We start from the raw sequence: 12,767 nt of genomic DNA on the forward strand, positions 1-12,767 counted from the left end.
CTGGCCGGGAGAGCAGCATGCTGAGCAAAAGCCCCTAAAAGCACCTAAGGGCTCAGAATGACATGGCAGCTGGTCAGTACAATAGGGCCTTCGAGGCTTGTTCAGTTCTTTTAAGCCATTAGAGTATTTTTATAAGTACTTGCCTGAAATAAACTTTACTAATAATCGGTAAAGTAAACTGATGCTCTCTGCCAATAACATGGCAAATATGAACACATAAAATTCAAATTATTGGCTGTCAAATTCAATTAATTCTTTCTCATAGCAACTGTAAACATAGGGACAAAAAAATGGACCCTCCCCTCAACAGCAGAATCACTAGAAGTACTTAAACAAGCACTGCATACTCCGCCACCAGACACCACTTTTTCTAGCTCATGTGTTAGATAGGTCACAAAAACCATGAAGTCAATGAATAGCAGCAAAATTTCTGGCTATGATAGTTTTTAAACCAAAGTACTAAAATCTTCTGCTGATTTAGTGTGTTGCCTTTGTAGAAACTCCTCAACAAGTTAAGGCACAATTTCCTGAAAGACTGAAGTATGTGATAGCAACAACACTTTACAAAATCAGAATCTTTACTCACCTTTCAATAATTTTTATACAAATGGCTTTGTCAAAATTTACAGTTGTGTCAAGTTCTATAAAATAAATTGCTGCATACACAGAACACAAAAAACAAAACACACAGAAAATACCTAGCTTATTTCAGAACTAAAGCTTTTCTTTATCAATTAGGGAAAACATATCTTACAGTGATTAATTTCTAGGAATACCTTGATTGAATAAAATACACTATATTTTAGTCAAGTTTATAGTATGCTCTTATATTTATTTAGTGGTTCTGTGCAAGGTGACTATGGTAAGTTATTGAAAAATTTTATGGATCAGTATTTATAGTTATTATGGACTTGCGGGAGGCAAATACAAGTGATTGTTTCTGGCATTGTATATATGAATATCAGATCTCTTGTGAATTTTTTCAGATTTCTATAGCATACATTAAACATATATGTATAGGTTGTTGTCACGTTCATGTAAGAAGATCCCTAACTGTTGTAGTGGGTTGGACGCAACAGCTTTGAGCACCCACATCAACCAATCACAAGCAAAGTTGTAAACATTTCTATGGCAATGCCTCAGTGTTGTCACAGTTCTATGAATGGCTACTATATTTGCCTAAAGTCACTTGTGCTTCGCAGCTGAAAGCTGGCAACGCACAAGTAGCTGGCAGGGATCTTCTTACACCATCACTGTCATCATGTCTAGAAATTTACACATTTTTCTACAGGGCTCTCTGAGTGCTAATCCTAATAAAAATCTCACTGCTTCTTCTGCCATCTGAACCTACTTTTAGTTCCTGGGGAATTACCCCCAAAGCAAAATTCTGAATTACAGATGAAAATGAAAGAAAGCTAAGTATGAGTGGAGTAACAACTGTTTGCTCATATTGTTTCTTAATTTATACAATTAAAACAGTACATGAGCTAGTTTGCTGCACAGGTAAATGGTGTGTCCCTCCCAGGAGAGCCTTTGATCTATCAACATGCTACAAAATTTCACTTCTCATCTTCATTTTCCTTACCCCAATATTAAAAATTATTTCTTCTATTTTTGTCTGCCGGAGAACAGAGTTCTAGGGTAAAAAGAATCACAGCAGAGAGAAGGAATCACAGTACTAACCTGACTACAGCAGATGTTGAAAGAGACCCATCATTCATCTCTTGGGCATTTGTGCGTGCATGTTTCGGAATGTTTTTTTGGCTTGTTCAAAGCAGATCCTGCTTGAAACCATTTTCGGACTAAGCGTCGCATGGCGCTCTTTGTCTGGCACTTCAACCCCATTAAACTTCTCAGCAAACAACTGACCACACTATTTCCATGACCTTGTTGTCACGTAACTTTCCACAATGAACATCCGCTGCTCCACTGTGATTATCATCGAGCCCTTTGCACTGCTCCACTCGTACTGACACAGCCCCCACTACGCTCTAAACTGTTTTGGGTCACGTGGCGGGCGTACATGTGGTGTACACATCACAGGGTGGTTACATGCCTACATTCAAGTCCAATCAAATCTACTCGTCCGGGACACTTTTACTTGCCCCCAACAACAACACGGTTCTTCACCATCTGTAATCTTATAAATGGTAACTCTTTTGTCACAATGTCTGCTTCTTCTCTCTAAATAGTTGACAAATTTAATGATACATAGTCTCCAAGTGTTTTGATCGTTCATAAAATGCTGATCCATTAATAAATTTCATAGTACTTTGGTATCTGTTTGCAAAATAGGAACTGAGGACTTAACAACTGAAATTTATTTCAGAAGTTGATCTAACCACGCAAGTGATTCACAAGCTTCAGTAGCAGCCACATTTTCTGCCTCCAACTAATGAAAGAGCAACACACTGCTGCAGTTTACTTTACCACACAACTAGCCATCCATGGAACTTGAGCAGGATGCCACGTGTTGATTGTCTTGTGCTTCTGTCCCACCAATATAAGCATCACTACAAGCTTCAACATTCTTCTTCTCAAACTTAATGCAATTTGCAATTGTTGATTTAAGATGCTTGAATATTCGTTATAGCAATGCAAAATGTGCCTGTGTAGGTGAGTCTTGAAGTCTCATTGCAACATTGACAGCTTTTGATAAGTCTGGTCTTCTACCGTGTTTTAAATACATCAAACTTCCAACCATTTCTTGATAGACTGAGGTACTATTAAAAGCAGGTGACTTATTCACAGGGTTCAATGGGTAAAGACAATGGATTTGTCATCATGCCATATTTCTCTACAATTCTCTTCATGTATGCAGACTGATTTATTTGAATAGCTGTCAAATTTCTTTATTTGTAACCCCATGAAGTAATCAACTTTTTCTTCAGAGATCTACATCTACATCTACATTTATACTCCGCAACCACCCAATGGTGTGTGGCGGAGGGCACTTTACGTGCCACGGTCATTATCTCCCTTTTCTGTTCCAGTCACGTATGGATCGTGGGAAGAACGACTGTCTGAAAGCCTCCGTACGTGCTCGAATCTCTCTAATTTTACATTCGTGATCTCCTCAGGAGGTATAAGTAGGGGGAAGCAATATATTCGATACCTCATCCAGAAACGCACCCTCTCGAAACCTGGCGAGCAAGCTACACCACGATGCAGAGCGCCTCTCTTGCAGAGTCTGCCACTTGAGTTTGCTAAACATCTCCGTAACGCTATCACGGTTACCAAATAACCCCGTGACGAAACACGCCACACTTCTTTGGATCTTCTCTATCTCCTCCGTCAACCCGATCTGGTACAGATCCCACACTGATGAGCAATACTCAAGTATAGGTCGAACGAGTGTTTTGTAAGCCACCTCCTTTGTTGATGGACTACATTTTCTAAGGACTCTCCCAATGAATCTCAACCTGGCACCCGCCTTACCAACAATTAATTTCATATGATCATTCCACTTCAAATCGTTCCGCACGCATACTCCCAGATATTTTACAGAAGTAACTGCTACCAGTGTTTGTTCCTCTATCATATAATCTGAAAAGAACTGCACAATAAACTTAATTGTTGCATCAGTACATCCCACAAACACCAGCACCAGGTTTCCACCATAGAACATACATGGAACTGAACAGTTCTGCCATGAATTACATTCACTAAGAAATTTAACAAGGTATTCATACCAGCATTTCGAGGCTTGCTTTAAACTATACAGTCTCTTAGTAATTTACGTACACATCCTGTACCATCATCAAAGCCCCTCACTGTGTATGTATATGTATATTTTTTTCTTCAAAATACCATTGAGAAATGCTGATTTTACATTGAACTGCCTTATACACAAATCATGTTGGACTGCAGCATTCAACAGGGCTATCATTGTCTCAAATCTTGCAACAGGGCTAAAAGTGGCAACACTATCTATTCCAAAACATTGAGTATATCTTTCGCCACCATTCAAGCCTTATATCAAACCACTTCATTGTTTGCATTCAAGTTTTGAAGCAAAGACCCATCGATTTTCAGGAGGTGGATGTGGAGGTGGAGCAGGTGAGGGTGAGGGTGGTGAGGGAGAGTAATTCATTAATAATGCCTTCTACACATTACCAGAATATTTGGACTCTGGAACATAAATTCAGTGTAACTTTTTATATTGTCTGAAAATGTAGTTTTTTATTGAAAATTACTTAGTTATATTTGCCTTAGTATGAAACATTTCAAATCATTTTTGAAAACAAATCTGTATGTCATATTCTTCATAGTATCATCTGACATCTTTTTCTTGCTACTTTCCAAGATCCTCCCTTAATTAGTCTACCCAAACCTCATATCTTCTGAGGATATTTTGATATCTCTGTAGCTGGAATCTATTTACGAATATGTCTTGCACTGAGTCTGTTGACAGGTGAACTATTTTGAGTGTTCCTAATTTTGTTCTGAAATTGACATTGGATTCAATCATTTTGTGTTTTGTCATCAAAAGAAATATATTCTAGTGTCTTTTCATTTCATAAACAGCAAATGATCACGTCTGCAAAACAAAAGTTCATTTTTTTCAGTTTCTGGGTAATTAGATCCTTAGCTATCCTGTTCTATTTTTCGCTACTGTGCTGTAAGGCTATCTCGAAATTAAATAGAAAGCTTGTAGTACACAACTACTTTGCATTGCATGTGACATTGTGAGGCATGGTTTGTAGCAGAAAGGGAAATGTGAATGCGTCAAAGCAAGTAACACAATGTCGTCTGTATTCCTTTCTGGCTCATATGAGTGACAAGTGCTGCCACCTGTGTTTATTCATAGTTGTACAAGCATCGGAGAGTACTTTTACACAGCCAAAATACATTTACAGAGTTGAGAAATGGCTGATATAAGTCCAATGTTACTCATCTTTTGGAGTATTACCTGTATGATGTAGGAGCTACACCACTCATCTCCAAAGCATTAATGTATAACATGATTTGTTCCACATCCCGAAAGGCTGTGCTTTATGATGGGATCCTCTTAAAAATAGACATCACCACTGAGAATCTGTCCACATCCTCCCATGGGAGGAGTTGGGGGCAGGGGGGAGGAGGGTGGGGGGGGGACGATGACGACAACAACAACAATATGAAAAGAGTTATATACATTATGATATACACTGAGGTGACAAGAGTCATGGAATAGCAATATGCAGATGGTGGTAGTCTCACATACACAAGGTAAAAAACAGCAGTGTGTTGGCAGAACTGTCATTTGCACTCAGGTGATTCATCTAGAAAGGTTTCCAGTGTGATTGTGGCCGCACAAAGGGGATTCACAGACTTTGAACGCGGAATGGTAATTGGAGCCAGACACATGGAGCACTCCATTTCAGAAATTGTTAGGGAATTCAGTATTGCGAGATCCACAGTGTTGAGAGTGAGCCGAGAATACCAAATTTCAGGCATTACTTCTCACCATGGATAATGCAGTGGCCAATGGCTTTTGCTTAGTGACCGAGGGCAGGGAATAATGGGAGAAAAAAATGTAGGACACTGTGGTGAAGTCTGACATTAATGGGCTATGGCAGCAGACAACTGAAGTGAATGCCTATGCTAACAGCATGACATTGCCTGCAGTGCCTCTCCTGGGCTCATGACCACATCGGTTGGACTCAACATAACTAGAAAAACGTGGCCTGGTCAGATGAGTCCGAATTTCAGATGGTAAGAGCTCAGGGTGCGGTTCAAGTCTGGTGCAGACCCCATGCAGCCAAGGACCAAAATTGTCTACAAGGCATTGCACAGGCTGGTGGTAGCTTCATAATGGTGTAGGCTGTGTTTACAAGGAATGGATTGGTGCCTCTGGTCCAAACGAACCAACCATTGATTGGAAATGGGTATGTTTGGCTACTTGGAGCCCATTTGCAGCCATTCATCGAATTCATGTTCCCAAGCAACAATGGAATTTCTATGGATGACAATACAATGTTTCACTGGATGATAATTGTTCACAATTGGTTTTAAGAACATTCTGGACAATCTTGCAACAGGGCTAAAAGTGGCAACACTATCTATTCCAAAACATTGAGTATAGATCGCCCAACGTTAATCCTATCAAATATTTGTGGGACTTCATTGAGAGGTCATTTTGTGCACGTCCTGCACCAGCAACACTTTTGCAATTATGGAGGCTAGAGGGGCGATATGGCTCAGTATTCCTGCAGGCAACCTGTTGAGTCAATGCCACATCGAGTTGCTGCACTACGCCGTGCAAGAGGAGGTCCTACACGATATTAGGAGGTATCCTGTGACATTTGTCACCTCGGTGTATTGTAACACTTAATGGCTACTCTTCTGACATAGTAGATAGATTATGTAACAGGAAATTGAATGCTAACAAAAACCTAAAATGCAAGAAAATCATGCAGTAAGTATAGAAAGAAAATATAAAATTATGTTTGTTACACTTCCATAAAAATGGAAACCGTTCGCCTGGTGCAGGTCTTTCGATTTGACACCACTTCGGCGACCTGCGTGTCGATGGGGATGAAATGATGATGATTAGGACAACACAACACCCAGTCCCTGAGCGGAGAAAATTTCCGACCCAGCCGGGAATCGAACCCGGGCCCTTAGGATTGACAGTCTGTCACGCTGACCACTCAGCTACCGGGGCGGACTGTTACACTTCCATACACAGAGAAGGTATCTGATAAAACTGAATGCATTTTTTGTAATACTAACATCACTGTAGCTTTTCATACCAATAACACTGTTATGATGTCACATATTTAGAAAGATTGGCTAGGTATACATTTTCAGTACCTGTATAGCTTGTCTCATAAAAATTACTGTACGATGGAAGCAGTGCACATATAAATGTGACTACAACTCGTTTCACATCAGAGCCTACAAATGCATGTGAGCCATTACTTTTACACATTTTGCTTTCTGTCACCATGATTGTGATTATAACAAGTGTAAATTTCTATTACATGCAACATACAGAACATTAGTTACGACTGTCACATGCACTTCTTGTAGTAGATGAAACACAGATTTCCTTTTCAACCCATCTGATAAGTCTCCCCTGACCCGGGATTCTGTGTGACTTTTCCCAGCTCTTACTTTTTTCCTAAACATCTCCATTCCTTTTACTTCACCCTTCTTCCTTCCCCCTCAACCTTTCTGCTAGGAGAAGGAGCCACTGGCTCCAAAAGCTTATGTACATAAAACTATTTTTTTATAAGTAAGCTCTCCGGCCACCGCTTGATAAGTAGATTTTTTTTATCTACCCGATTACATTATATTGTCAAAAATTGGTTATTTCATTGTTATATTAGCATAGGTTATTGTAAGATATTAGTTACTACTGATATATGTAGACATTTATGAGCATCTTCAGCTCCAAACAGCGATCAGTTGTGCAGTTGGCTCTATGCTGTATGAATGCTCGCAGCATTCATACTGATGACAGTTTTGACCTGAATCAATACACTACCTAGCACAGTTTTCGTAGACTGACAATGCAATTTATATTACAATACGATAGCAGGTAACTGTACAAATGTGAACCAGTTATATTTCTCTGATACACGGTTTTCGTAATGAGTCACATCATAGTGTTATGGTATACTTTTATCTTCAGTGTATAATTCATGGTTTGATTACCTAATGATAATGATTTTATATCTCTCCTAACAAGATGCTGTGAATTCTTTTAGTTATGTAACATCTCATTATGTAAGTGCTGTTGTAAACATCTGCATCAGTTAATAGATTGTTGCCAGTTTAAGCCTACAACATGATTTAATATTATTCTCTTTGGTATATGGGAGAGGATATAAAATGTAGACTGACAATGACAAGGAAAGTGTTTCTGAAGAAGAGAAATTTGTTAACATCGAGTATACATTTAAGTGTCAGGAAGTCGTTTCTGAAAGTATTTGTATGGAGTGTAGCCATGTATGGAAATGAAACGTGGACGATAAGTAGATTAGACAAGAAGAGAATAGAAGTTTTCGAAATGTGGTGCTACAGAAGAATGCTGAAGATTAGATGGGTAGATCACTTAACTAGTGAGGAGGTATTGAACAGAATTGAAGAGAAGAAAAATTTGTGGCACAACTTGACTAGGAGAAGGGATCGGTTGGTAGGGCATATTCTGAGACATCAAAGGGATCACCAATTTAGTATTAGAGGACAGCGTGAAGGGTAAAAATCGTAGAGGGAGACCAAGGGATGAATACACTAAACACACTCAAAAGGATGTAGGTTGCAGTAGGTACTGGGAGATGAAGAAGCTTGCACAGGATAGAGTAGCATGGAGAGCTGCATCAAACCAGTCTCTGGACTGAAGACCACAACAACAACAACAACAACAACAACAACATGGGAACCGTATGATGGCCAGGAAACTGACATTGGTTGTGTAAACAAACAATATTACCAGCAGCTCAAAGTGACAATATGACATTTTTCAAAAATCAAATAACTTGAAACAGTTATGCAAATGGTCAGTATGTTGCAAATTTTTCATTGAACACCTATACTATAACTGTTAAACTCATTCCACATCACAGTAAGAAAATTAAAAGCCAAAGAACAAGCAAATAACAAACTAACCAACCGTCCATTACTACATAGATATTTAATAATCCTCAAGTGCATTACCTTCTCAAATTTTCTGGAAAGTGCTATAAGCAGTGAGGTCAGTCAGCAGTTACTGACATCTGTGGAGGCACCTTTTTATAGAGAGGCCTACCAAAGGTAGATTTTAATTTCTCTGGTAAAATACTGTGAAGTAATTATGTATTGCACATGTAGTTAAGAACAGTATACATTTTAGGGCCACAACTTTTTAGTGTGTTATTGGAGTTATCATGAACCCCACATGAACTTTTATTTTTGAGGGTCATAATGATTTTCCTTATTTCAGATGGGTATGTTCTGAGAAACTTTCAATTCCTTAAAATTCCTGTATATTGTTTCTTCACAGAATCGTTTTACTTTCTCTTCAGAACCTCCTGAACCAGTCCCCTCACCTACTTTTAAAAAGTACATATTATCATATCCAATGCACATGAACTGTCTTGCAAAATGTTCCTATTTCTTTAATAGGGGATGTGACATCTTTTATCCCATCTTTTCCTATCTCTTCTTCAACAATACTATACACTGATTTAATTTTATTGTCTAATCTGTCTATTTATGAGAAGTAGCACATACTTTTGGATTTTTTTACTTGATTCACCCATTCAAATAACCAAGTACATTAAAGCAGTAGCTCTGGGACAAGGAGAGGCACACTGGACTCGGTTCAAATCCACCTTGCAGATAAACCACAAGGGGTTAGGGTGCTGGTTGGCATGGATGTGGTTTCTAGGTGGTTTTCCACATGCACTTAGGTAAGTGGGCTGGTTCCACATCCCACCTCAGATATAAAGTGCGCAAACACTTTGAAACACAATGTTACATTTGACCTTGACATTACATTAGACACAGACTGATGGGATACAAGGATTTCTCCCAAGGGAGAGGGGAGTAGCTAGAAAATACCTTTGGAAGTTTAACGTCATCATACTAATAGCCTATATTCGGATATGGATGGGTGGGTCCTCCTAGAAAATTGGATATGTACCATACCAGTCCCAAATCGGCATTGGCTGGATGAAGGTCACCTGAAAGGAAGGGAGGAAGGAAAATCGCTTTCAAAATGCCAAAATTCAATATAAATTTATTAATAATTATGCTTAATACAAACTTCACCCCAGTAAAACTTTTTGTAAGGTGGTCATTTGTGATTTTCAGTTGACATGTTCAGTGTTCCTGGGCTCTTAATTTGTCCACCCCTTTTTTTTTTTAAAAAAAAAAAAAATCAGGCCTGACACTTTGCCCACCTGTCATCTACAACTTTCTGTCTTTCTGTCATGTTTTGCATACTCATACTCCACCATTTCATCAAGTTTCACCTATTCATACTTTTTTCCCATCACAAACAATATCAAGTTCAACGAATTTCAGCAGAGAAACCAAATAACATCATGTATTTCATGTGGGCCATTCTGAAATCACTTTCAGAGCAGGGTTATCAAGGAGGGAGTGAGGTTGGGGCAGGGGGGGGGGGGAGGGGAGGGGGTAGAGAGAGACACTTTTCTTCCACTTTTATTACACTACTGTTTTTACTTACTGGATTACTTCTGGATTATTCATTTTAGATGCTGATAAATTATCCCAAATTTAGATGTATGACAACTCTCTCTGGTGGGAGCTATAATGAAAAAGATCTCTCAAAACTGCAACTGACCTGGTTTGGCTGCCAGTCACTAAGACTTAGGTCCACATCATACACAAAACTGCCACTTTTTACTGCAAAAAAATAGAAGTTATATGTAAGTAAAAGTGTTTTAAATGAACAAGTTTATTTAATATGTTCTGTATAACATATTGGTATTTAACTTCAAAGTATCTCAGTCACAACTGGAATCTATCAATTCATACAAATACCTGGGTGAAAATAATTTGCAAAGACATAAAATGAAATGATCATATAGGCTTAGTCATAGGCAAAGCAGATTCATTGGAAGATTACTGGGAAAATGCTATCTTCCGCAAACTCCTGTCACATGAGACTACAAAAGCCTGAGAAATTGGGAGTAATGGAATACTGTCTGAACAAGTGACAAGGAATGAAATTTAATGAGATCCTGACAGTTGCCACTTCATCCAGTTTTTGGAACAGTGTTTACAAGTAGGCAACTGAAATTAGGTTGGCAAGTAATTTGATTAATAGACAGAAGCATTTTTTTTTCTTCGCAGGATTTGGAACAGTGTTTACAAGTAGGCAACTGAAATCAGCTTGGCAAGTAATTTAATTAATAGACACAAGTATTTTTTTCTTCACAGGATTTGTAACCCTGTACTATCTCACATCAAAACACAACACTTGTTAGAGGGGCTGACACGAGACTTTGAGGATAGTCTCTGAGTGCGATATATTGTTGTTACTTAAGTTCTACTATGGGTGACACCCACAGCACTGTTCCCAGTCTTGGGGGCAGCACTTGCGGTGAGTGGCACACGAACTGTGTACAATATGGGGATCTATAGAGGATGACACGAAAGCTCTGGCATAACTTTTCAAGTGACACAGCAGCAGCAGAGATGGTGGACATGTGGATCTCCAAAATACCCAGTCATGTTGATTTTAGGATCCAGAAGCAAACTCAAGGAGACTATCAAGTTGTTTTCTTTTGACAAATCCTTACCATAGACAATATGTAGATAGCATAGTGAATGATCAACTTACTGTTTGGTGGAGGAAAACTGTGTAGACGAACAGTGATGTCTTCTTTGAAGGCATTCTCAATTATTGCACCAAGTGCCATGGAACACGTGCGCCAAAATGCCCGATTTACATGTCGAGGATCTTCATCTTGGAAATGGAGTAACTGAAGACTGCAGGAACGTGGTAATGGGCGATGCATGTCCCACAATTCACTGTCATCCAGCAAAGCCAAAGCAGAACGCTGCATCAGCATTTCACTCATATCTTAAATTCGGAAAAAAACAATATGAAAATATATTTTTGTTACATGTTATACAATGTTATACAATATTTAACAAAAATAACTGCACATCAAAAGCACATAGCTGCTCACAAAAATTCAAAAAATAATACAGAAACTTAAAAATGTATCCTTTTCTTCTTTTTCAGCATCTTCCACATACCACATTTCTTTGTAACCTGCTCTTCTTTGTAACTTTCTTTCCAGCACTCAGGAAGCAACTCTCTCAGATCCCCAGAACCTTGATCTGACTTACATTGAAAAGGATTCCTGACATTTAAAATATAAAATGCAAGATAAGCAATACATAATCAAAATGATTTAAGTAATAAAAGACAAAAATATCTAATGACACTGCTACTACCAAAAGATCACGACCCTTCCAACATTTCATTACAGCACCCTTGCACCTGCACTTTCACTCACACTGCAGGCCATGCTCGTCTTGGGAATGTGGGAAACTGAATCCAAGAGACGACAAACCACCTACTGATGGGCTTACCACATGTGTGGTTAGTGCAGGATTCCTTTCCTTAATGTTCTGCATGCAGCACTATAAAACATGTCCCATGGGTGTATTTGCTTGGCCACTCAGGGTATCTGGAAATGCAGCTATATGACAGCCCATGAGAGGCAGTCTTCACACAAGTCAGTTACAGGATAATCTAATGCAGTATTATATTTGCCTTCATGACTGATTCACACATCAGTTCAGTAGCTGTTTCACCTGCTCAACCTCTAATTGGTGTTGTTGTGACAAGCCCCTGCAAAGTGGTTACTCAAATTTCTATTACACTTGCTCCAGCTTTTCATTCCTCCTAGTAGGTTCCTAATTCCATCAAAGAAACTCTATCCATTATTTCATTACATTTATGTCACAGTCTTCCTCCTTTCAATACTATAGGAACTATTTTATTCTGGAAGCTATTTCTCTCTTCGTCTGTCAGTAATGACTGTCTCGTACACTCCCATAAGAGGTAATCCCACTCCTTCATAGCAACATTCATATAATTTACTTGGTATTCGGTTTATTCCTTTTGGTTACTTCAATTACAGACCAGGCCCAATCAAGCAGTGAATACATTTCACGTGGGAAAAATATATATAAAAACAAAGATGCTGTAACTTACCAAACAAAAGCGTTGGTTTGTTGATAGAGGCAATAAGAAACACACACACAAATTTCAAGCTTTCACAACCCAAGGTTGCTTCATCAGGAAAGAGGGA

At 38.8% G+C, this 12,767-nt stretch overlaps 1 protein-coding gene across 1 annotated transcript in view; it reads right to left on the reverse strand.

Moving 5' to 3' along the window:
* The window catches only part of LOC124802629 (39S ribosomal protein L39, mitochondrial), an 81,501-nt gene that overhangs the window by 37,749 nt on the left and 30,985 nt on the right, over window positions 1–12,767 (reverse strand). Inside the window, exons 3-4 of the mRNA XM_047263523.1 lie at window positions 11,282–11,524; window positions 10,280–10,341 (exon numbers count right to left, since the gene is read on the reverse strand). Coding sequence (XP_047119479.1) covers window positions 10,280–10,341; window positions 11,282–11,524 — 305 coding nt within the window. The remainder of the gene's footprint in view (window positions 1–10,279; window positions 10,342–11,281; window positions 11,525–12,767) is intronic.

This window comes from Schistocerca piceifrons, chromosome 6, assembly GCF_021461385.2.
Source record: "Schistocerca piceifrons isolate TAMUIC-IGC-003096 chromosome 6, iqSchPice1.1, whole genome shotgun sequence".
Classification (NCBI taxonomy): domain Eukaryota; kingdom Metazoa; phylum Arthropoda; class Insecta; order Orthoptera; family Acrididae; genus Schistocerca; species Schistocerca piceifrons.